Source organism: Colius striatus, chromosome 11 (assembly GCF_028858725.1).
Source record: "Colius striatus isolate bColStr4 chromosome 11, bColStr4.1.hap1, whole genome shotgun sequence".
Classification (NCBI taxonomy): Eukaryota; Metazoa; Chordata; class Aves; order Coliiformes; family Coliidae; genus Colius; species Colius striatus.
The window spans coordinates 16,400,188-16,427,852 of NC_084769.1; the positions used below are offsets into that span (position 1 = coordinate 16,400,188).

Genomic DNA, 27,665 nt, shown 5'->3' on the forward strand with positions numbered 1-27,665 from the left:
CCCCTCCAATTTTTATGGCTTGTGCTGCATCTTAAAGGGTCGGTGCACATATTTTGCCAAGAACCAATTAAGGACCAATTAAGTGTCCAGAAAGTGAGTTTGCAGCAAACTCAGACACTCAAATGAACCCTGTATCAAGCAGGGCAACATTTACCAGAGGTTTAGCAATTATATTCCTCTTGTCTCCAGCTGAACAGTGAGCCCTGAAAGGCAAAAAAATCCCTCTGCTGCCATATTAATTACCTATATAACTTAATGCATTATGGTCCGACTGGCAGACCATGGTACACATATCCAACTCATCATCTCTTTTGTAGAGAATGCATGGCATCTGCTGTTAGGATGTGAATAGCTGTGCTCAGGCACATCAACAGGAGAGCAAAGCAAAACCCCCAATGCCTACATTCCTCTCTTGTCTTTGTGGGTCAGGCTATGACAAACGTACGTAGCTTGGCCAACACTCACCAAAGTGATAGGGAAACTTAAGAGGAAAGGGAATAAACAGAGGTTGTGAGTTCCCAACACTCCAATATGGCTCTTGCTTGGTTAGTTCACTCTAAGCTGCCTCATCATAGGAAAGAAAAATTCCTGGTTTTAAATCCTGCTGACAGCTTACACAGCAATGTATACCTAACAGATAACCTGGTTTTTTTTAATACTCTACAGTGAAAGAACACCCCGGGCCTCAGAGATCATCTTTCTGACCAGTCAATGACCAAATATCACTACATCCTGGCCAAAAGTAACTATTTCATTGAATGAATCCAGGTTTGGGCTAGATCTGAACATGTGGCTGACAATGAACAGCACCCTGATGTGGAAATTAGGAGATTTAGTCTCTATTCCCAGCTCAACCATTAAAAGTGCGCAACAAATTACACAATCTCTTTGCCTCTATTTTTATTCTATCATCTGTGTCTCATTTAGTCAGCTCATAAAAACCATTGCCTCTTGCCATTTGTGAATGCAGTGCCAATGTCAACAAGAACTTGAAATGATTCGGGTACACAGCGTAGTTTTTCTTCATCCTTAAAATATCTCTTTCTCCATTGCCAATTCCGTGAGCCGTGACATTCCTCCATCTTTTCCTGCTGCTTTTAAGGGCAATTTTGATATTCAGAAAGCAGCATTTTTATTCATGCTAAGTGTGTTGATATCCCACACCAAGAAAGCAGATGAATAAAAGGAGAACAAAATAGCATACATTGATGATCCTCATACAAAAACATGACCATGGAAAGTATTTCAGAGCTTATTTATATCAGGCCCACTGCCATCACCTTGCTCCAAACAACATCACCCAACTCCAAATAATTTTGACAGAGCCAAACTCTTCCTTAAAACGTCCTTTAATTACCTGAGAAATGTGTAAAACTGTTCTTGCTTACATACTCTTCTCATTAAAATAGTGCTTTCTAATGTAGACATGTCTTGCTGTAATTATCTATCTCATTTATCTATCAGGTAATATTCTTAATTTCCATTTCTCCTTGTAGCAACATATTTAAATGATTGAAGGAAATTTACAGAGAAAAAAAAAACCAGGTTCTGCAAGACTGAACAAACACAATTCTTTTAGCCTTCTATCAGATCGTTTTCTAGCTGGTTTTTTAGCTGTTCTAACAATTCCATATCCTTCTTGAACAGCAGTATTTCAAATAAATTAACCTAACAAAAACTTTAGTTTTAATAAATCACACACATACCTGATCCATACTTTCTGGAATGAATTCACCTTCACTGTTGATACTGGTGAAGGACCCATTTCGGGCCACCTGATGCAGTTCATCTGGAATGTATCCTGGGGGAGGTGAACTCCTATCACGAGTATTAGAACCTTTTAAAAGAAAAGGGCTGGTCAGAGTCTCTTCACAAAACCAGAATCCAGAATTATAACCCAGAATTATTCAAATGCTTCACAGGCACTAAGCCTGCCTGGATCACTTCTTGCTTTAGAAACCTTCCTAAAGCCCTAAGACCTACGCAATACAAGGCTTATGTATAGCATTTAATCTCTGTGATCCAAGAAGTATGAAAAATTTGCAGCAGGGTTGCCTCAATGGCATTAAAAAGAATTGTCCTTACATAGGAAGACATGTAATTTGCCCACACATTTAGCTGGGTAAATGTATTCTTTAGAAACAAAATTAAAATCCAAACCCTTCCACCCATGTCAACTAATCCTTTTATACTCTTAAGAATTTCAGTTTTCCTTTGTAGCATATTATGCCTGAAAGAACATGAAAACCTCAATTCAAATAAAGGCATAATAAATTAAATTGCATTAAAAAATGTTCATTAAACACTCTAGTTTCATAATTAAATTTGGAAGTTAACATCACACCAACTTTAAAACATGAATAAGCAAAAAGGTTATATCAAAGCAAGTATCTCAAACAAATGTTCACCAATTAAGATTAAAAAAACATATGGGAGCCCTAAATCGGGCAAGGAAACACACTGCCATCTACATAAACAGATTTTTCAGTAATTCATTCCTGTATCTGAAAATAAAGCAGATTACTAATGTCAGTTTTGTAGGATAAGTTACCTCTGATAATGCTACGTAAGTTTATTTTCCTGTGATTTTTTCTGTTAATTTTCTGTATCATATTTATTTAAGTCACCTTTTACTTAAAAGTCAAAGTCTCCTTTCCCAATTGAAAACTCTGTAGGAGTCATTAATGAGTATGAGATATTCAAACACTCTGTGTTGAGAGCAAGAGAATATTACAAAAGAAACACTTTTACAGGTAAAGCTATTTAAAAATGTAGCTTACCTATTACAGACAGTCGACTTTTTCTGTCTCGCACACCAAACACTGTATTATCTAAATCTTCCAGTGAGGGCAAGGGTTCCACATTATTTACACTGGGTGACTGAAAATGCATACATATTACAAACTGCAGTTATTACTTTTCACTCCTGACAATTAAAACATTTTGCAAACTTTCTAAGCTTTGTGCATCACAATCCTTCTTTTCAAGTAGTCAGAAAGGAGCTAGCCAATTTAACACAAAATTAATCTATTTTAGTAGCTTATGCTTAATATTTAAAAGTCATTCTCGATATGTACTAGAATCACAGCATCATTTTGGTTGGAAAAGACATTTAAGTTCATCAAGTCCAACCACTAACCTCACACTGCCAAGCCCACCCCTAAGCCACATCCCCCAGCACCTCAACTACGAGGCTTTTAAATATCTCCAGGGATGGGGACTCCACCACCTCCCTGGGCAAGAAGACAAGTATACAAATCCTATACATATCCTATATCAAGGCCATGACGTGTTAGGTAATACCAAATTAACTCAGTATTTAGGCTATAGTCCACTGCTGTTTTCTACAAAAATACTGAACTAGCCACCAAGGAGAGTCACCAACATATGACTTAAAGAAAGGTTTCAAATAGCTACAGTTACTTAAATTCTATGCACTTCTCAAATTTGTAACTCATCATCATCCTATTTAGGAACATTTTTGCACCACTGTAGGGAGGGAAAACAGAGAAGAACAGGATCTAGGAAGAACTTAAAACTGAGTCAATACAAAATGCTAATAAATGCTTAAAGTCAATTGAAGAAGGAATTAGTAGTATTTTCAATTGGAAACACATTACCTTTAAAAATAGATACAAAGTATACTTCCATACCAAAACTGAGGAAAAAGACATTTAGTATGTCAACTGATACCTGTGTATTTCCATGTATTACAAGCAATATCTTGAGACTCTTCATATGAACACTACGGTCAAGCAGCTCAACAGCTTTGTCCAGGTCATCTTGTGTGGTTAATGGAATTACAAGCTACAAAAAACCCAGGAAAAATTATTAATTAAAAAAGATGTCTTAAAAAATGGCACAAGAAAGAAGCGAGGAAGAGAAACAAACTTATGCTCTCTTTCCTTTAACTCCAAACAACTTGAAACTGACGCCTCAAATTAGCACCAAAATGTATGAAGTTCAGTCCTTCAGATGCTTTTAATAGGTACAGCATGGTGAAACATGTCTTCAGAACAAAGGTGCAACAGATGACACAGTTCAATGTCTTTACCATGGACTACATTAACTCAAGTCTATAAGATAAAATAAGCCCTATTTCATAGAGCATAAAGCACTTTTTTTTTTAAACAATACTACAACTATATCCCAAGTTGCATCACTAACAGAATTTCTCCATTGAAAAATAGACTTTGTTAAGGATGTGTATCAGATAAGATATGATCCACGTGGAACAACTGTAGTCCTCACTACAATTGCGCTTGTATCTAATTAATTAGAACTAACTTGGTATACATATATCTTTAGAACAGAAAATATTATGCCATTGAAATGCACTTGGGATCTGAGTTCTATGATGATTAAAATTTGGCTTATATTTAAGGAGTTCAACTTAAAACTTCTGCTTGTAACAAAACACAATATAGTTTTTAAAAAGCTCAATTCTACTTCTAAACAGTCTCAGTCACTGATGCTCAAACACATCAGATGAAATACTTTCATACAAAAAGAAATGGGAATAAGGAAGGAAGGTCTTGATAACAAATGAGCATACTCTTCACTTGAATTTTCAGTTTTAATGCTAATGACAGGTTATTACCATCACATTTCTACAAGGCAATGAGATGATTTGCTAACCAGTGCGGAAGCTGACAAGCAGAAAACCTGTTCAAATGCCTAAAAATCTATCAGAGGAAGAAGCTGAGGCTAAAGTATCGTGAACGACCACTTCTTCTGACCTTCCTGATCCCCAAAAGCCTTCTGCTGGAGTTCTTCATTTTGCGGATGTTTCAGAAAAGTGCCTAGCAAGGTAACAAGTAACCACCAAACAGCAGTTACAAGTGATTATGTTGTGTATGCACTCCTCCATGCAATTTGCTGACTCAAGACAAAATTCAGAAGTAACTCCTAAGAATGGATCTTGAATCTGTAAATATATTTCCTATTAGTAATTCCACCTCTACTTCTAAATAAATGCTGGAAGTAATATCGACCAGTTATAAGTGGCTTGATGGCACTAGCACTGTTGCCAGGAAGACTTTGTAACCCAGTCACTTTAAGCAAAGCAACAGCTAAGCCTAGTTCTCCAATCTAAACATTACTAAATGCAGCATTCTAGAGACTACCTAACAAATTAATCCTTAAAAAAATAAAATTATGAAAGAAAGTGTAAAAAGTAATTTAAAATTTATGAACACAACAAAGCTTTCCCAAAGTCACACCACAGGACTGTGGCAGAGCAGAAAGACAACTTACCCATTCCAAATCAAGTCCAAGACATAATTCATTAAGATACAATTCTCCTCATAGTCAATGTACAAGTCACTGAGAATTTAGAAGACACAGAATATTACCTCATTATTGCTGTAATGTAAATCCATAGTCTGTCCAAAAGCAACTTTAGCTTTGGCTGCCAGATCTTCAAGTTTAACAGGCCTTGGTAATTGCAGGATCCTGAAACACAATTTAAGTTACAAAGAATTTTTATCCATTACTTGAGTAATGAGTTGCCAGATTTTCATAAGAACAATCTTAGAAATTAGTTTATTACTAAAAAAAACCCTGTAAGAGGCTATGCTTTATTTACTGTCCTTCACATGGAGTCATTAGAAAAAGAGATAAAAGCAGTAAAAAAGTTTAAAAGGATAACCATGCATAAAATTAGACTTTATTATGTTATTTTACTTGCTTGCATACGACTTTTTTGTTCACTTAATGCTTTGCATGCCCCCATTCCAGAGGCAAATTCTAAGAAACTTCTAAAATTTTCTACTTCAGAAAATTAAGACAATGGAATAGCACAGGCTGATAAGCATAAGCACCAGAAAAGATGCTAGTGTCCCCATTTTTAAGTCCTCCTCTTAACTGAGGGAGGTACCTAAATGTCACCATCTTTTACCATCATGAATTACACACTTAAACTGCTGAGTCCATCTCTAACTGTGCTTTAGGCATGCTTCTGTAAGAATGGTGCAGTTGTAGGGCAACAATTCAGACTTTCTTTTAACTCAATGTCTTACCAAACCAAATAGCTCAAAATTCCTGTAAATGACCTTTTACTACAGAAACCCAGAGTATTATTCAAGACACACCATCATTAAACAAAAATAGTTTTTAGAAGTGACTAAGCTAGTGAGGTATATTCAATTCACATTCAAAAAACAAATAACACTCAAATTCTGTGAAGCAGAAAAATTATCACAGGGTAACGGCCCCTTTCTCCACTGTTTCAGTTGGTACACTGGTTAGAGAACAATATTTCTGAGCAAAATGAGGATAGAAGTCAGGCCACTTCCAATTAAGAAGTATTAAAAAAACCAAAACAACAACAACTTGAAAAAACCACAACACAACACCACTTCTCACTGTAGTTAATTTGTTTAGTAAGACTGGAACTCTGCCCATCACACAGCACATTCCTTGGTATATATATGAGTGAAACATTCACTACTGAAAGAAACTCTGGAATTACTTCTGTTTTCCACTTCCTCTTTTAAAAAACACTGAGAAAGCCATTGCATAACTTATTTTTCTTGCATAATTTCATTATTTCGTCTTTAGATACACATGCTCAGACAACAAAAGTCTCATAACTCACGCTGAGCAATCAGCCTGGGCTGCCCAGTACCTCTAGGTAAGCAGGTTCAAGTTACTTGGGACAATCCAAAACAGAGCCAAGCCCATCAGCATAAAAGCTTGGGAAAGGTATGCTTCCACACACTTACTTTATGCTTGTATTCATATTGAACTGATCAGTCTACTGTGAAAGTGAATTATGATAAACTGCAAAACTGCACTATCTGAGCAGAATGGTAGTGAGTAAACAGTTGTGTTTTAAATTCATGTTTCCGTTTATTGCACAAGAAATTGCGAGGTACAGGAGTTCTCAATTTTCAAAGCTTTTACAAAGTCTTATTTCCTCCAAATTATTTATAGCACTCGACCATTACTGATGTGCTGTTACATGTCACGTTCAGGATAGCGACAGAAAGAACCTGAAAAACGTTAATACCTAGGGAACTTACTGCTATTTTACTACCCCATATAAAGAGAAGACACATAGTGCAAACAGCGTGGACACACATTGATCTATTGTACGTCACCCTAAAGACAGGCCAGAAGTAGCACAGGTTTCCTTCTGCAGCTATCTTTACTTCAGGAATTTACCATTTCTATTGGCAAATTGGACATTATCTCCTTTTTCACTGAGTATTTTCAAAGATCTTATTCTATAACTATTTCTCTGTAGTACAATGAAGGTTTATGCTTTCAAGAGATTGACAAAATGAGTTGTCCACAAACCATTTGTGCATGGAGCTATATGCTGACTTCTGTAAAACTTTTGAGCAGCCAGGAGAGCAGAGACAGACAAGTGTTTGTATATACTTTAAGCATGTACATATTCACCTCATACTCAAAATGAAAACAAACTGATTATCCCAAATTATCAGTGAAAACAAAAAAATTATAAAGTCTAATAAACTTTCTCACTACAGTTCTCAGATTGGTTCCTCCAAAGTACAATCCTATATTGGACTTCAAAATCTAGGCTTCTTCCTCTGTCTGTTACAGTAACAATGTATTACTATGTATTTGTGACACACATGATGTCTAATTATTAAGAAATTATTTGCTGGTCTACTCACATTTCAGATCTATGCTAATGATCCAAGTAAAAGTTCTGGGCTACTGACATCTACCTGAAGAGTAACTAAATGAAGGATGTTCCACAGAACCTAGCTACTGCAAAATACTTCTGCATTTATGTGTATCTTAGTGACCACCACTTCAACAGATTAATTCTCAAATTATGTTCATATAAAAATTAAGCTTAAGCTCAAACCAAATACACTTAGATATCCAAAACATTTTGATCACTAAGTTTTATGATAGGAGCCCAATAAAATTCTAAGAATAATTAAAACACAACACTACCATTTTCCCACCTTACCTTTTTTCACCTCGATGTTCAAATTTGACTCTAACATCATTCTGTCAGAAAAGAGATAAAAGAATCACTATTAATTCATTACTACCTCCTTCAATGAAGACCACGAAAGTCCATTCAGTAGTCCTATACCTGAAGTACCTTTAGTCCTTATTAATTTTCTGTCCTTTCTGATAGACCAAGCATCCTAACAAGCTATTTCTGCTGAGCTGATAGAGGCTTAAATGTGTCAAAAATTAAAAAAAAAAATATTTCTGAAGTACAATGAATGCTTCTGTAAGTAAACACATTATTTCTTTATCAATTTTAATGTTTAACAGACTGATGATTTCAAATTCAGTGTGGAACTAATTACCAATAAATTGTCTAACACAAACAGGCAGGTAGATTTAGCTACTCTAACAGATTTTTATGCACACTTCAGAGCTGAGCATTTCAGGTTTAAGAAACATACCTCGTTTCATAAGCATTACCATAGAAACCCACACATGTAATTAAGCCAGCATTCAACCCAATAACAAAGAGAACTGTAAATATCTGCAGTTACAGGGAAATAAAATTGTTTTACAAAACTATAATTTTAAGAATCAAATCTTATTAGCAACTGTCGTAGAGAAAAAAAAAACAAACACAGAGATTATATCCAAACAACAGTGTTGTATCTTCCACAAAAACTACTTGATTCACAACTGATTACTTTCAAATTTCACAAATATAAACAGAATGAAAAACGTGTATTTCCCATTCACCACCACCAAATCAAAATTCAGAAACAGATCAGCCATTTCTCTTCTAACTTTCTAAATATGTATGATATTCAAATCATTTTGGATCATATATACCCATTACTAGAAGTCACAGCTTAGAACTGAGTTGTAAGATCCTAGCAAAACACTGTTGCATTATATACTGAGCTCTTACAGCTTTTAAAGCACAGAATGAAAAAGACATAGCCATCAGATTTTTACTGTTTAAAGAGTCAAATATATTAGAATATTCAACTTCGAACTTTAACAGCTTATAACAAAGACTGCACAAACTGAAGATTCATGAAATATTGCACTGTCATTTAAGGATCAAATCAAACATACAGTTAACTCAATAGGGCTATTACAACAACTTGGGCAAAAGTCTATATACCCTCTCTTCTCCTAATCTGTATAGTAATTCAAACTTATCAACTAAGTATGTGCTACTTCTCCATCTGTGCTCAGTATCTGCAGAAAAAGATACATCTGAAAAGAAGTCAAATTTCCAGCACATGAACAAACAAAAAATTGAAGTCAAAGATGCAGCAAAGGAGTTTAAGTATGTTTCTGTTGCTGTACTATTATTTAGTATGTTTTAGCAAGATAAAAATAATTCTAAAGCAGCATTTCTTACAAGAGATTCTAGGATACCTCGATATTTTAAAGTAGTAACAATCAAATAATAATAACAATACCATCAATCCACATACAGTGTCAAAATACACCTATAATCTTTAATTTATCAGAATCAGAATCATTTAAGCATACACTATGATCTGGTCTGAAATGCCACCATTTCATTTTGCTGCTAATTTAAAAATACGAATAAAGAAAATGGCAGCACACGTGGGAGACTAATAGCTCATTCTGGTATGCTCACTGGTGTGGCAAGAAAAATAATTGTAGAAGTCACAGCAGGATATTCTGTGTTCAATAAGTTAGTAAGGACATAAAAGATTACCTGTTTTTTAGGAGAAGATGACTTTGGTTTTCCTGTTTCTTGCTGGGGTAATACAGGACGACTGGCCTTATGAAGTACAGCCAAATCCTGCATGATCGAATTCAAAGCTTGCTGCTCATCTGCTCAGAGAAAAAGACCAGATAAGAGAAGCGTAAATGACTGTTACATCTGAAGTGCATTACTGTCTCATTTCAATTAGGCAGGCATTATTCTAAAATCTAAAAGTCTGTACTATCCTTCAATACATAATTGCCAAATTAAAAAAACAATTATTGCCATGTTGCAAAGATTTTTATTTTATTTATCATCAACAGTGCTTAAAGGAAACAAACATCTCAATCAGTAAACACATTTAAATGGCAGATTTTAAAACCTGAAGTCACAGCAAAGACAGACAGCTCTATAGAACTGCAGGCTCTGTTAATAATAGAAGGACAAAGGAAGCAAAAAGGTTTATCTACTTTATTTCAACTAATGTCTATGGATGAGACATTAACTAGAAATTATACTTTTTGCTTCCCCCATCAGCTTCATAAAATAGAGTAAGTACTTTTGAACCATTTTTCCTGTCCTGAACAGGTATGGTCATGCATATAGGAAGCATAAACAAACTCCCAGAGGAATACATCCACTGTCTAAGCATCTGCTAATGGCCCACACAGGAATTAAAAAAAACCAAAAAACAAAAAACCAAAAAAGGCTTACAGGAGTAATTCACATGGAGAAAGAGAAGCACTGAATCCAGGAAACAATTTAGGAGTAGGACTGCTATGCAGCTCAGATTTCGAGTTCACAGAAAGGCCTAAATCCTGATTATCTGCAGCCATGCTAGACAAGGTTTGCTCTAGAACTGGGGCTCTCCTTTAGACAGGAAAGCACTCACGAGGCTCAAAAGCCTGTATGTCCATCACTCAGGGAAATTTATTTGTTATTAGTATTTTGTATTAATTCCTTGACACAGCAACAGTACTATACTCCACATGCATCTAGAATGCAGGATAACAAGATTTATCTACAAAGGTATTGATTCTATGCCTTCTCATTACTTCACAGGGGATATGTTTGCTGAAGAACTCATGGCTAAAGTGCTATGATTTACAAAGAACAGTATTGCTCAAACATAAGAAAAACTCAGCATTAAAGTCAGCAAGCAAGCAGTCCAGATATTCAGCAACTATGAGAATTCCTTCATGCTCTATTCAAATATAAGCAAATATATTTATCAGGAAGTCATGCAATTTTAATGTTGTCATTTCATAGACTCCTAATAGGCCAGAAAGTTGGTCAGAAAATAAGTAGCTTTGATCATCACTCATGATGTCACTATGTATAACTCTACTAAGATACGCAGATCTACCATAAGTTTTACTAGCTATATTTAATGGCAGAATTGAAGCAGCTTGCAGCTCAGTTAAACACGCCACAATTTAAAAAGTCAATCTATTACAGCCTATTCGAATGTGTTGTGATTAAAAAAATAAAACTGTTCTTTTAGCAGTGTGTTGGAGGACATTTAATACTCCGTGGTCACTAAGTAGTTTTTTTCATACAAAGGAAACCAGAGCATCTGAAGTTTACTGGATATACAACATGAGAGTCGTCATTTCTCACAAAAATATTGGAGAATATCAGAAATATAGAGTGTTGTGTTCCTAGATCCTGCTGCTTTATTATTAAGTGTGAGGTCTGGAAAAAAATATAGCATAACAATAAAAGATGAACAGAAGTTAAAAAAAAAGTGTGTTTTGGTTGGTTGGTTTCTTGGGATTTTTTTGAGAATGAGCACAAATAAGTGATACAATAACAATATGATCAACTCACTAAAAAGCATAGACAACTAATACAAATGTGGTATATATTAGAAAAAAAAATAGAGCATCTACACAGTCCTGGCTTTGCATTGCAATGACAAGACGGTATGATACAATTCTTTAATACAGTCTTTGTGGTTTGTCTTTTTTCTGCAATACCCATTACCGTTTAAAGCATAGAAAATATTGCATGGTACCCTAATACCATGAATCTCAATTTCCTATAGTTGGGTTTTTAAGTTACAGTCATAGAATTGTTTTGGTTGGAAAAAACCTTTAAAGATCATTGGGTCTGACCACTCACCTGACACTGCCAAGTCAATCACTCACCCATGTCCCTCAGCACCTCATCTACACAATTTTTCAATATCTCTAGGGATGAGGACTTCACCACCTCCCTGGGCAGCCTGTGTCTAACAACCCTCTCAGTGAACAAGCTCTTTCTAACGTCCAATCTAAATGTCTTCTGGCCACTTGAGGTCATTTACTCTCATTTTATCACTTTTTACTTGAGAGAAGAGACTGACCCCCCCCCGCCACCTCACTACAATCTCCTTTCAGGTAGTCGTAAAGAGTGACCATGTCTCCTCTCAACTTCCTCTTCTCCAGGTTAAACCACTGTAGTTCCCTCAGCCGCTCATCACACTTATCCTCTAGATACTTAAAAAACTTCCTTGCCTGTCTCTGGACACACTCCAGCACCTCAATACCTTCCTGTTACTGGGGCCCAAAACAGAACATAGCACTTGAGATGCAGCCTCACCAGTGCTGAGTTCAGAAGGACAATCACTTGACTAGTCCTGTTAGCCACACCATATGTGACACAAGCCAGGATGCCACTGGCCTTCTTGGCCACCTGGGCACACTGCTGGCTGAACATTGCCACATAGACATTACATTGAACTACACAACCAAAGGACACATCTCCTAGGAACGGTACTACATTAATGTTCTTGGTATTCAGCAGAAATGTGAAGTGTCCAAATTAAATTTTTATATTCCTGACACACAAGACTTACCCATAATGGCAGTGAATCTGAAAACTTGAACTTCAGGGAAATGGTTGCTTCATTAGCATTATTTTATCTCCTAAAATGCAAATCCAAAAATACACAATTATCAGTCAACTCTTCATTATTTACAGGCAGTTCTTCTAAAACCGCACATATAAAATATGCAGATTAATGACAAATGAGATTGTAAATGGCAATATGATGGGGAGAAAACGGACATTGTCCTCAAAAGCCTCACTGAAATCTTAGCAACAGATACAGGCTTTGAGAAGAAACAAAGATTGAATTAAATATACTTCTAGACTTAATCCAGTTTTTGTCTCTGTCTATAGCCTGAAACAATGCTTAATAGCTTAACTAGCCATAACACTCAGCTACATGTGATACACACTACTACAGATCATTGTGGGTCAACATCAGGATCTAACATACCGTTACTGATGTTTAAGTTCTGTTTTCAGAACTATATTTATATATCAGTCATATACATTAATAAATGTGAAACATTACAAATCAAAAGGCATCAATATCTACTGATTATATTCAGTAGAATACTTCAATTGCTGAAGTTTTTTAATCATAATGCAAGAACATTACACAGGTATTGCAACACCCCTAAAAGCAAATGCCTCTGGAAGACAGCAGGTTATTAACTTTTATTATACAATATACAAATTATTTATAAGAGCAGAAACATAGCAGGCACATTTATGCCTGAACCCTGTCTATCATATAATCTTGAACATTAGCTAACTGAAAAACCTCCAATAACTAAGGACCAAATAGAATAACCTTTCTATGAGATGCTTATCAAATCACACAATGGTAGGTGTTGGAAGGGACCTTTAGGGATCATCTAGTCCAAACTCCCTGTTGAAGCAGGTCCACCTAGATCAGGCTGCATAGGAACAGGTGGGTCTTGAAGACCTCCAGGGAAGGAGACTCCACACCCTCCCTGGGCAGCCTGTGCCAGGGCTCCCTCATCTGAGCAGTAAAATAGTTTTTTCTTATGTTTAAATGGAACTTTTTGTGTTCCAGCTTCATCCCATTACCCCTTGTCCTGTTGCTAGATACAATAGAAAAAAGGGATGTCCCAAGCTCCTGATACCCACCATTTAGATATTTGTAAATGTTAATGAGATCTCCCTTCAGTCTCCTCTTCTCTACACTAAACAGCCCCAGTTCCCCCAGCCTTTCCTCATAAGGAAGATGCTCCAATCCCCTGATCATCTTGGTGGCCCTGTGCTGGATTCTCTCCAGAGGTTGTCTGTTCCTCTTGAGCTGAGGAGCCCAGACCTAGACACAGGACTCCAGATGAGGCCTCACCAGGGCAGAGCAAAAGGGGAGGAGAACCTCTCTCAACCTGCTGTCCATACTCTTCTTGATGCATCCCAGAATGCCATTGGCCTTTTTGGTCATGAGGGCACATTGCTGGCTCATGGTTAGTTTATTATCAACCAGCACTCACAGGTCTCTCTCCAGACAGCTGCTCTCCAGAGCTGCTTCTCTATTATGGAACTTAAGAGCAAAAAGATGAATATATATGCCTAAATAGACAATGAGATTTGTTGCAATACGGGCTACCACACAAAGAACACAGATTTTTTTAATAAAAGATCATAGACGAAAACTCTCATTTCTTAAGCAGACACTGTAAGCAAATAAGGAGAGCCTATTCCCGCCTTCCTTTTCCTGGCTGCAGTGGACCATCCATTTAACTCAGAGCGAAGAGATCTACCCTACTTTGACAAAACATGATTTCCCTGCAAATTGTTCAAGGAGCTACATTGACAGACTATGACTTTTATTTTGTTTAAATAGAATTTTTTTTCTCATGATTTAGCTCCTTACCCACATCAAATGACAGCTGATGCCAGCACAGGGCCACCTGTGGATGCATATGGCTAAGAACAGAAGGGAGGTGGGCCAGCTCCTTCAGCACCTGCCAGTCAGGCTTCCTTGCTTGTATATTCTGCTAATTTTTTAGCTAACAAGTTAAACACAATTTTTGATTTCTGAGCATCTTCAATTAGGCATCTAAATGTTTGTGGCATTGTGCCTCTTTCATACTTCTTTAATGGAAACAGTGTTTTTAAGCAGCTTTCATTTCACCAGTGGAATTAGAAAGCTTCAAGTACTCCTGGCATATTTTTCAGAAAGACACTTGGACTTGAGAGGCATATAAAGGTCCCTGCTGTATGCTGCTTTTTACCCACGTTATCAGATGACTCATCTACTATTGTCTATTTCAAGCTCGCTCCATGATAACCAAGAAGAGATCAAGCTTTTAAAGAAAATCCAGAGGTCCCACTCTGCCAACAGGAATCAGTTCAGTTGAGAGAGCATGCAAGAGAGCACATTAGAACTAAAATAAGGCTAAAAATAAGATTTAAGTGTATTCAGCTACATATTCCCAAGTCTATGGACAGCCTCAAAACAGTACCTGAAACAGCTCTGAAATGTTGTGGGAAAGAAACTCCTGCCTAATGCCTTTTAAAGTACTCAAGCTTGCAAGAGCGAGATGTATATTTGGCATAGGCTGCCCATAGTCTCAAGACACAATCCCAATTTTTACTACTAACATGGCCTCCAGCTTCTTGATGCCATCACAGGGTAAGACATAAAAATCTGCTTAAAAAGAAAAGGCTAAGAAAAATCTTTGTTTCCTCCACAACAGAAAAGGTAAATGGTGAAGACACAAAAGAAAGGAATTCATACTAATCTGCAGAGAGGAAAACGGGGGCTGAATTTTCACTTATTTGCTAAATGATCACTGAAAATTGGACCTTGACCTCACATAAGATGCCAGATCTGGCTTACTTAGTGAATTGGGATTACCTTTACAGTCTTAAAATATTACAGCTAGCTTTTCCGTGACTGATTCTCTGTGTCTTTAGCATCCCTAAAATTCAAAAGCGCAAAACAGAACATTCATTCAATTATTTCCTATGCTATGTTTTTTTGTATCAACAGTAGTCTTGGGGGATCTTCCAAAATATTAGTCACAAAAGTGCTTATAAAGCTTTTTTTAGTCCTGTATTTGATCCAGCTGTCTTAAAATGAGAGCTAGTGTCCTTTTCATAAAATTTCTGATATAATTAGCTGTCTTAACAAATTAAACATAAAAATTGTGTTTCATGATTTTGGATGAAGAACTTTCGTAATACTTCCTTGTAAGCATTTCAAAGAAATAAAAAAGTTCCATGAGTCATTTTACATCATCTGCCACACTTTATGAAAACAAGAACAAGTTATACCTCCGAACAAAACCACTTCAGATATTCTTCCTCAACCTAGCCAAAATAACCCAACTTGGAAGCTCAAGACACTTGAGCTATGGAGTTCATACAGGGCAGCAAGCTGAAGAAGAAACATCTTAAGAAATATCTCCTACAAGTTTCTCCAGCTACAAGAACTAATTCTTTAGTATGAATCTATGGCATCTCTCATCATCTGAAGCTACATAAGCAAATATCAATTTCATTTCCCTTCCACTTCCTTCTTATTCCTTAAAAGAAAAACAACAAACAAACCCTGAATAACTTGGAGACTTCTCACTTTATCATCTTTAATTAAAATTGTGTTAAAATCTTAAGTGTAGTTATTTACCAACTAAACATCTTAAACTTTTTTTTTTCATTTAATATGTCACTTCGAAAATAAGCTAACAATATTTAAATGTCAATCAAGCAGGTGACCCAGATCAGACTTAATGAAGACTTCAACCTTTGCAAATTGAGAAAATGCTTCTGGTTTTAACTGCTCATTTTCACACCGAGCTATGATAACAGAATGAGAGAGTAAAGACAACCTGACCAAAGCCAACATTCTTAAAACTAAAACACATACATTCAATAGAATGGAAAAAAAGTATAATGTCATCCACAATTACAAGGTAGCATTAACAAAACACGCACACAGGACAAATACAGGATAAAAAGGAAGTGAAACACAAAACTGGAACTTAGAGAAAGGTTCAGGAGAAGCAAAGGCAGCAAAACACAAATGCAGATACAAAGATAGAATAAGAAGATGCCAAAGTCTCTTAGAGAAACACAAGCAGCTTGAATTTGAATGTGATTAAAGAAAAAATGACAGAGAGTGAATTTCAAAAAGCTGATGATGTGATAAGTAACAAACAAAGAAGAATATCCTAGCAACAGCATTTTGGATATAAGAGTGGAGAGATGCTGATTCATATTCATGATTCACTTTCCATCAGCAACCTTCCACAGAGCCTGGAAGTCTTTCAGAATCTGAGAAAGGCATTAAAGGAAGAAAACAGCCAGGTGACTTTTGGAAATTGTTTTTAGCTTTCTCATGGCAAATGAAACAAAGCCTGAGGGGAAATAAGTCATAAGGATGATAAACTAGCTGTTCAAACACTCTGTGCTAATTATCAAGATGCATACACTTTGCCTATAATAAACACAAGGTTAAGCTGCCACTTGGTTACTGAGAAATAAAAGTACACAAGCATGAGATTACTTATTATATTGCTCCACATGACTGACTTTGTCACATTCGAAAACTTGTATGCCAGAAAAAAACAAAAGCCTTACCCTCACACAGTAGAGGAAGAAAACATGCAGATACTGTATGAGGTGAATATTTAAGTGAGCTACAAAGGGTGGTTTAGTTCTGTGGAATATGAAGATATACAATGTGCAGAAATGAAACGGTTTCTGCAGCACCCAATTTCGTAACAGAAATACGACACTTAAGGAGTGGAATTATCAATGGCTACATACATTAATCATATGAGAATAGCAAAGGAAGTATATAATAAGAGTTTAAGAATATAAGCCAGCTTTCATGCTGTCTTGTAGGTTAAAAATGAAGAAAAAAAAAAAGTGAAGCAAGCAAACTACTTTAGCCTGCCTCTGTAAGGAATTCAGGCTTATACAGTACTGACCTACATAGAAAGGTGCATCACACCTTTGGAGCCCATATCTGTTCCAACAGTGGGGCAGGAATCTCAAGGACATCAGTTTCCTATACATTTTCACTAAAATAAATCAGTCCCTATTCTTGCAACAAAGCAAAATGACATAGCATCAAGTCAAAAGAAGAAAGATGCACTATAATTACTGGAAACATAAAGATTAAATTGGAGATTACACTGTGTTAGGCATAAGCAAGCTAAATCAAAATGACAAGAAAACAAAATTTCTTAGCATTGCTATTCAGAGACTTGTCTATAAGAAAACCAAACAGATGACACCAAGAGCCACCTAATCACTAAAAGTGTGCATTCACAGGTCATTTTTCAGATTGTAGAATAAATCATCAGAATATAAAGTCAGATTATAAAAAGTAATTTCATAGCAAAAAAAGAAAAAAGAGCCAGATAAAATTATTTTACCCCCAAAATGTTACATTTAAACAATCAAATGCTTGGTCTCACACAACCTCTTATAAATCACAGTAAACAAGGCTAAAAAAAATTAAGTCCAACACATCTACTTAATCTTTAACTAAAATACTATGCAGGACTGCTCATCATGTATTTTTTTTTTAATTTAAAATCAAGTAAAAATACTGTCTGTAAACAAGACACCAAACAGTGATATCTGATTCTGAACTTCTAAATAAGAATTTTTCACAGCTTAAAGCAATCCTTGGCATAAATGACAGAAGCTTACATAGTGTGGCAATCACAGAAGCAAATTCAGTATTGTTAGCAAATCAGCAAATACCTAACAGAAGGTAACACCACAGAAATGAATGTAAAGAACAGAGTTATGTACAGACATATAAAATAAATACTGGACAAAAGCCACCCTTTTCAAAGAATATGAAAGCAACAGCAGCAACACAAAATCATGAAGGATAGAGAAAAGAGAAGCAAAGAGCAATCAAGAACAATATTTAAGATGGTATCTGAAAGGCCTATTAATAATTTGATCCTAATAATAACACAGCAGATTTAAGAATTTTTTTCAAACTGATCTCATCTTTAACATATTGTAATAATATGTAAGAAAAAGTATTCACATGGAATACAGAGACAGAGGAGAAAAAAATAAATCCATTTGAATCAAAGGCCAATTACACATTGATAAATTTAGGCAATATTTGGAAAACAAAACAAAATCCAGGACTTGGTGGGTCAAATTTGGAACATTAGAAATTAAAGTAAAAGAAATATTCTTCCTGTCACAGAACTACAGGATATTTTAAAATTAAAAGTTATTAGAGGGGAATAAATTAATAAAAGTTTCTTAGGAAAAAAAAAAAAGTGTGTTAAAATATTTGATTCCGGCCTTCTTTTGCACACCTCAAGAAATCTTATGGTCTGAAAGCTGCCAGGGAGAACTCCTTAGTTCTTTCTCTGTCATGTACTCTGTTCTGTTCTCAAGGGCTTTCTTCCCCCCTTAATTTATCACAATAGTGAGTTGAATAACAATGGACAGGATACACTGAGAGAGTCATCTAGTTCTGCTGTGCAAGGAAAGACTAGCAAAACAGCAGAACCAATTCAGCTCTGTCAGCTGATGCCTTAAAGCTAGGGAGAGAGACACAACCTAGAGTACCATCTCTTAATCAGCACAGTAATTCAGGACTGCACTCAGCATCAGACTGAAACTGTATTCCCTTTAGTTTTATCCCTTACTGCTTGCTTTCCATAGTTACTATCATTCAACTATTCTACCCCAAACAGCTGAACTATGACTGACACAGTAAGAGATACAAACTTATCAAATCTTCCTTTGCAGAAAGAGTGTTTCTGGTTTTATTTCCTCTAGAGGTACCGGGGTTTGTTTTCAAAATATTTTAAGCCGTGTTCTGATTGTAGGTACCTCAGTCAGTATACTTCTAAACTTTGCCTTCAACTTCCCGCTCTCTTGTAATTAAAGCAGCTTACTCAGGAGCCCAAGCTACATGAACCTCTTGTACAGAGTCAAAACAATCTTACACACAAAGTATCATGAGCTAACCGCCTCTGTAAGTGTATCAAGCTTCATAAAACGACAGCATCCAAATCAAAGGTAAGACTTCTTAAAACAATGAAATATTTTGAAATATTTTAATGAAATACATCACAGGGGAAAAAATCCTCAGATACATGTGCTTTACCGAATTAACATGGTAAAATAGCCAGTGGTGATGAAAACCAGGAAGAAATAGCTGGAAGCCATTTTTTGCTCTGCTTTTGAAAAAAAATCAAAAGTATGCATCCAAAACACAGCACAGTGTTATTGAAACGGAAATGTCACCGTCCACAACGACAAAGAGATACAGAGAACCATGTGTAATATACTTCAGATCAAACATTTTAAATTAAAGATCCAGGGTCTTATAAGAGCCTAAGACTCTTCACAATATTGGTGGTTGAGTTTTCTAGACCATTTTTGCAAATATTTGGAAATATCTGGAAAACAGGAATATTTTAGTGGATTGTAAATATTGTATTAATAACTGAGAAGGATAAAGAGAAGGGTCAAAGATTCGTTGATTATTTACCTCTGCATCAAGAGTAAAAGAATGTAATAATTCGTTTCCTTTCTACCATAGAATTAGAACCAAAACCACATTAATGCCTTGATTTCAAGCATTATTACTGCCAAGCAAAATACGTTTTCTTGAATTGACTACAGATTAGCTAACAGAACTAACCACAGCAATTACCCTACTTACATTCTTCCAATATACTTGGCTAAATATCACATAACATTTTAATTATTTCCTTTAAAGTCTCAATTAACTAAACAGTAAACTCAGCTGACAGACTAAAATACTTTGAGATCCATATTCCTATTTAGCAGAAAACATCGATGAACATGATTCCTAGTGCAACCTCCTACAGACTAGTAATGATCAGGCAGGCACAATGACATACACAATTTATGGCTTAAACAAATTACCTGAATCATATTTAAAAACAGTAAGAGTCCAACAAAATATATTTAAACACAGACGAATATTTTAAATACATATAATAATTCATAGTGGCTTCCACTCCATTTAATATTAGATTTTATTGTGCTTAATAATTGCTTTTTAAAGAGATGAGTTATATTTATGGTGATAAAATTGACAGGATTGCTTTTTGAACTTCTGTCGTCCCTGAAACCAAGGGGTCATCATCCATAATTAGAAGTTTTGCTTTACGTAAGTCTAAATATTGTGTTTTGTTACATTTATTCAATAATGGTTTTGCACTGAATGTATTTTGACATACAATCATTTAGGAAATGATTTTTTTGAAAAAAAATTGCAGCTGTAAGCTTGGATAGTCTCAGCAAGAAAACTCAGAAGAATTAAGTCACAATGTATAATCATCTAACATCAGTACAATATCAAATTAAAGAGGTTTAATGCAATCTTTACGTGTACAAAAATGCAGTGTATGCAGAAGCCATCTTGCTTCTGTACACAACCTACAGATATACCTCTCAGTACAGAATATCAGAAAGACTGCAGACAGCAAGAGAGGGATGGCTGAAGCATCAGCACCTTTACTGTTGTTAAATATATATCAGATCTCTCTACAATGTGTAGATCTGAAATTTCTTAAACTGAAGACTTTTAAAATCTTCCTGGCAAGCAAAAAAAAATTGTCTAATTTAGCACACAGGACCACACAGACTTACTTCACCTGTACAGATACAGGCATGATTTGCTATGTTTTCTAAAAAGAATGGTTACTAGCTGTATTCCTTCCAAAGTTCAATTAAAAAAAAAAAAAAATCAAAAGAAAAGACAAAAGAAAAAACACACTTGCATAAAACACGACTTCTAATTAAGGATGGTGCCCTCCCAGTTATAGGAAGGATAAAACTTTGAAAGGCAATCCTGTCAGTTCTAGCACCATAAATGCAGGTCACCTTTCAAAGTACTTTTGACAGACTTCAGGATGAACCAGAATATCCAACATGCTCCAGTGACCAAAGTAAAACTTAATCCTACTTGGCTTAAATCTTCAGTTCCTACTATTCTATAAACTGTGACTTGACAGATTCACATAACATTTATCAGCATTATGAGCAATGCTCTTCTCTTGAAAAAGTGAAAATGTGCTGGAAGGTATCAGAAATGCAAGGATAGCTTTTAGAGGACTGTTCTCATAAAAATGCAAACTAGTAGATAATTTAGTTCAAGATGAGTTTATAGCAAAATTACACTTTTGAGATAAATATCTTAACACTTACAGCAATATTCACAAAGAGTAACTGTAGTCTAGGAAAGCTAATCTCCTTACACTTCCTTTACAGTTGATAGGGGGAGATAAGCATATTTAGAGAGTTTGAAGGCACTTAAATACAAGTTTCCTGCTCTGAATGAACCTCTTCTTTCCAAATGGTATCAAGAGCCTCTACTGGCTAACCCTTCATAAGCCTACTCCACTTCAAGTACACAAAAAAAGATAAGACTTTAATTGGCCTTTAACAGAAAAGCATCTACTTTTCTCATCAAGATCTCTTTCTTCACCTAATTTAAGTTTTACAGAACTTCTCCATTTCTTGTATCTGTTATTGCCTCAGCAGCAGCCAAAGTACTTCAATAGCTCATTTCTCGACCTAACTGAAGAATGGCTTTGCTGATACATCAAGCAAATCCACCTTGAAAATCATGATCCTTTAAGATCTGTTCATGATTCCACAAAAAAAACAAACAACAACCCACAACACAATTATGAAACACACGTTCATTTTAAATTGAGGAAGGGTCACAACAGCTGAAACTTGCAGATAGATGCCACAGTGACACTCTGCAAAATATTTCCGTGTCATCATTATGCAACAGAAGGTATTTGCTAGAGATCAACTGCTGTTACTCCTCTACCCTTATCCAAGATCAGATTTTGTCACAAAAGTATGTTAAAAAGCAATAGACACAGTTCACTGGGCTACAAAGAACTGCATCACTGACTCCAAATCACTCTGGCTTCTTAGGAATCTATCACCACCACCATGGCTGAAAGTCTCAGAGCATCACAACACTAAAAAGAACAAATGCCTTACTATTAACTAAGCTATATGCTACACAAACTGATGAATGCTATTCACATCATAAAAACACTGAAAGATTACTCAGTATTTTAAGGTAACATTATAGTGGCCACAAATACACTGATTGAAACACTTGTGTGATGTTTGTAGGTTTTTCTTCATTTATTATCTTACACAAACTGAGTAGCCTCATAAAAGGCTTCTCAAACAAGACAGGTGTATGAAATCTTAATCCATACAATCTCATGAAACATGTACTACAGCAAACATCATAATCAGATTTAGGTGCTTCTGTTTCGCCTTCCAAAAATCTTGGTGCTTTCAGCTCAGCAGCTGCCACTGACATTTAGAGGCCTTCTGCTGAAGCTGTCATGAGTGCTATCAATGTTCGTTTTCCTCCAACCTTAGGAACAACAAGTCAAAATATTTGTGAAGAAAGGCTAAAAGTGTTAGGATTAAAACATTCCTACTACAAATGTAACAACATATCCCCTATCCCAAAATCCTAGTGGAGTAAACTACTTTTTTGTGATATCACAGACCATTCAGAGCATGTACCTGAAAAGAATACAATATCTCTCTTGTTCTTGTGGGCAAATTCAAGATCATAGTCAGCAAACTTACCAATCGGCACTACTATTATTGGTCATTCCTGCAATCTTCATGACTAAGAAGGGAAGACTGTGCTACAATCAGCAATTAATTAAGAATAACTATTTACTAGAAAAATAAACCTATCACAAACCACTTACCTATGAACATTATTCTTTAAGCAATAATGAAGTACATGAGGAAAAAAAGCAAGCTTTCAGCAGAAACTGAGTATTGCAAACAAGTGAAGCATTAATTAATGTATGAGAGCAATTACATACAAATCATCAGTCAGATTTTGCTTTTGAGAATATAGAGAAGAAAGCATATCCTTAAACTCTAGATCTATCCTTTTCAGGTCATCTTCCAGTACTGTGACCATGATGGGTTGAAAGACAATTATTTTTTTACATACGCCAGAGAAATAAACCCATTCTCCCTTTCTACAGCTAGTTTTAATACTTATCTTCAGGTGATGTAACTAAGAAATTTTGTTTTTCTTCAAGACAACCACCACATTTGACAGCACCTCCCATTCAGCGCAAAACTCACTGGTTTCACAGTTGCAGCATTTGTGAGTTTTAATCATGGCTGCAAATCACTCCACTGTCATTTCAAATCAAGTACCAAAAAAACCAAACGCAACATGAACTTTATTGATTAACATGATCTGCCTGGCACTTTGCTGTGACACCAGCAAGGACAGAATCTAACTCTCTAGGGTCATTTTTTGTCTTCACTGTGAGAATATCTGTCTCATTTGCTGTAAATCTTTTAAATTTTGCAACAAATCAAGAAGGCATCCTCCTCAATGAACAGCCTTTGTTACATTCTATCTTACTCATTCCTCAAGGTGCTGTTCTTCCAGCACACTACATGCAGACTGAGGAAATCCAGACTATGGTAATAGAACTACAAATTTTATCGTCTTCTCCTGCTATCTTGACATCAAGTTTTTCGACCCCATTAACACACACCATCACCTGGAGCTTCTGCCTAAAATGCCCTTCCAATCTGTCTCGTTCAATACTCCATGTGCTCTCTCCCCATTGTAACTCAAATTCATTCTGTATATTCAGTCAGACATTGTTTCAGTTATTTCTATTCTCAAAATAAAAACACAAGATGCAAAAGAATCTCATAATATGCTAAAGTGGAATATTTAAGTAGGGTAAGATATTCATGAGCCATACAGATTTCCAACACAGCACAGAAAAAACACAACTGCATCAGTCTCCAATTCAAGATCAAAAACATTCAACAATGACAACAGTGAAGAGTAATAAATTTAACCAAGGAGCCAAGGGTATGGATAGACTTAGACTTTTCACATTTGGAACTGTATGGAGGGCTCGATAATACCACTGAGAAGATGGGTAAGGGTGTACTTAATGCACGCTAATGAAAGCTGAGAATATCTTTTGTGCATGCATGGGTAATACATACTATGCAAAGCCAAGAGATTTTTTTTTTACCACACAATATGATTGTGCAGGTCTTTTATAGCCAGTAGGTCTCACTGAGCAGGTCTACATGCATAAACTTTCAACTTTTTAAACTGGGTGACCCACATAGGCCATAAGACATTGCAAAGCTATCAAATATACAAAATCTCTTTCACTTTGTGCCTTGGTAACAATCTTCAGCTCCCTATGAACCACAAAAAAAACCCCACCCTAATTCAGCTCAAACCCTCAGAACATTTAAACCAAAGCATATCAATAAGAAATTAACTTTACCAAAACACTCTAGAATCAACTGCAAAACCACAAAGATAGCATATCCTTACATAAGGTTTCCTACTTGCATCTCCCATAGCGTGCCCCTTAGCAGTAGGCACTAAATTATTGCAATGACATTTCACAGAATCATAGAATGGTAGGGGTCAGAAGGGACCTCTAGAGATCATCTAGTCCAACCGCCTTGCTCAAGCAGGTTCACCTAGATCAGGTCACATAAGAACATGTCCAAGCGGGTCTTGAAGACCTCCAAGGAAGGAGACTCCACAACCCCTCTGGGCAGCCTGTGCCAGGGCTCCCTCACCTGAACAGTGAAATAGTTTTTTTCTTACATTTAAGTGGAACTTTTTGTGTTCCAGCTTCATCCCATTACCCTTTGTCCTGTTGCTAGCTACTATAGAAAAAAGGGATGTCCCAACCTCCTGACACCCACCATTTAGATATTTGTAAATGTTAATAAGATCTCCTCTCAGTCTCCTCCAGCCTAAACAGCTCCAGTTCCTGCAGCCTTTCCTTGTATGAAAGATGTTCCAGTCCCCTGATCATCTTGGTGGCCCTGCGCTGGACTCTATTCAGAAGTTCTCTGTCCCTCTTGAGCTGAGGAGCACAGAACTGGACACAGGACTCCAGATGAGGCCTCACCAGGGCAGAGTAGAGGGGGAGAAGAACATTATGATGCTACCTAATTATACTTTTCCCTCCAGTAATAAAAGTGTAAGAGCAGTCATAAATACGGCTAATAAGGTAAACTAACTACAGACTCAACATTTCCCGAAGGAGGATTTCTATGTCTATGCCGACACCTAACCGTCATCTTTAAGATTACAGTTCCACCACTAAGGTTGTATTTCTATCAAGGGAATAGTCCTGCTTGTCCAACGTCCCTGCTGCTTTCCAGCTGAACTCCAATGACAAGCAGGAGACTCAGAGTAAACCAATAACCCATTGTAAAAGACATATTTTACATTTTAATTAAACATCAGCATATCTAACTGATCTTACATTGCTACAGCAGGAACATCAACACAAAGATATGAGCAAGTACTCACATTGGAACTGCCCCTCTTGGCCACTGTACAGGTGTGGATCTTTTTAAAAGACAGCATGTGTAATGCAGGGACTCAAGGGAACTACAAAGTTAAGCGTGATCTACAAAAAAAACCCCTAGAAATAATGGACATATGGATATTTTTTATGATTGACTATGATTATGACAGAGTAAAGAAAAATAGATATGGCTGCTCCAAAAAAAAAAAAAAAAGATCCTTGCTTTCAAATCTCTTGGTGCACTCTGAACATGTGTATATAGAGCTGAACTCAGTCATCGTCATTGTCTACTTGGACCTCTAGTACCAGAAAAGTCTGGCCAAAGGCTTTATTGCAACGGCAGCATAAGAAAGAAGAAAGAACCCTGCATGAATAAATTGGTTAAAACATAGAAAACACCAGACAGAGAGCTGGTGTTCTCACAAGAAAGGAGGATACCAGTGGAGTTCCATAAGAGTCTGTGGCATTCAACATATTCTACATTATCCAAGAAACAAGAGCAATCGTGCCTATCAATATTATGTTATTCCGGAGATGAAAGGGTTGACTACAGTAAAAGTGGTGGTCTTTATCCGACTAGAGAACTGAGCAATAAAGCAGATGATAGCACAGATAAATGAAAGTGATGCAAGTTGAGGGGTGGGGAGAGAAGCACATTACAAGCCAATGGCCTTTGAACTGAATACTGTTAGCACTCAGAATTGAAGCCAATGCTAGGAACTAATATGAAGACAATCAGTTCAAAATAGATCACTGTCTGACCACCTTGAATATCATTAGCAGTCCTGGGGCTTTCAGTTCCAGAAGAGGATGTAGCAGAATACTGTAGTTCAAGAGGGCAAAAGGTATGATTGGAGGCACAGAATGGGTTCTATACAGGAAAATAGGCAAGTTAGGAGAAAGTGATAAAGGGCTACAAAATCATACAAGGAACAGAGAAACGGATTGTTCACTCTCTTCCAAAAGAAACGTGGCACCAAAGGAAACTGGCACAAGATAAGTTGGAGGAGAAAATGGTAGATTTTTACATAACAAATAGCATACCTGTAATATTTCTTACAGAAGGGTATTTGGATGACATTTAGCTACATTAAAAAAAAAAAAAGACTGGCCAAGTTTGAGCACAAAAATCTAAAAGTCACTAGTTACACAAAAATCACATCAGATTTTAAGTAAATCTTTCCTGAAAATAGTTAGGGATTGAAAGAATGTTAAAGCTAAGTATTATATATGATTACTTCGTTCTCACTCTTCCATATGCACTTATTCATGTTTACCATTGGAGGAAGAACACGGGATCATCCTTCATTTCATTATGGATTAAGATTTTACCTAAAACTTGCCAGACACTTCACCTGTAACATCTAAATTTTCATTTGGAAGTCTCATTTAGCATTTTTGATACTGTCAATACCACAAACATAGAGCCTTAATAGATATTCTCCAAAGGAACTTGCTGCAGCAGCTTAAAAAGTCATTCACTACACCACCCATCTCATCCATGCCTGAAGTTACAGCACTTACTGGCACCAGCAGTGCAAGAAACTTTTCTACATACTTACCGACATGGTTTGACGTAGTTTGACAGCTAGCTGCTGTGCTAGCTGGGCCAAACCACGACACTCACTTATTCCTACTCAGTTATCATCAAGCCATTACAGAAGAAACAAAACAGCATTTGAAGATCCTGGGGTTTGCCATTACAACAGAGTTTTTGTTTGGTTTTTCTTTTTTTTTTTTTTAAAAATCTCATGTTGTAGTTAAAACAACTGTGACACCACTAAAAATACAGACAGTGTGACAGAACAACTAAATACAAGTTGAACTTCAACAATTAGTTTTCAGCAGTT

The 27,665-nt window shown here is 36.2% G+C and overlaps 1 protein-coding gene across 5 annotated transcripts in view; it reads right to left on the bottom strand.

Annotated features, from left to right (window-relative positions):
* The window catches only part of MAP3K2 (mitogen-activated protein kinase kinase kinase 2), a 61,585-nt gene that overhangs the window by 22,722 nt on the left and 11,198 nt on the right, over positions 1 to 27,665 (bottom strand). For all 5 annotated transcript variants that reach the window (XM_062004686.1, XM_062004687.1, XM_062004683.1 and 2 more), the window contains 7 exons: positions 12,489 to 12,558; positions 9,659 to 9,777; positions 7,952 to 7,992; positions 5,355 to 5,454; positions 3,694 to 3,807; positions 2,781 to 2,880; positions 1,707 to 1,837 (listed from right to left, as the gene is read on the bottom strand). In XM_062004686.1, the coding sequence (XP_061860670.1) occupies positions 1,707 to 1,837; positions 2,781 to 2,880; positions 3,694 to 3,807; positions 5,355 to 5,454; positions 7,952 to 7,992; positions 9,659 to 9,777; positions 12,489 to 12,492 (609 nt within the window). In that variant the 5' untranslated portion in view covers positions 12,493 to 12,558. The remainder of the gene's footprint in view (positions 1 to 1,706; positions 1,838 to 2,780; positions 2,881 to 3,693; positions 3,808 to 5,354; positions 5,455 to 7,951; positions 7,993 to 9,658; positions 9,778 to 12,488; positions 12,559 to 27,665) is intronic.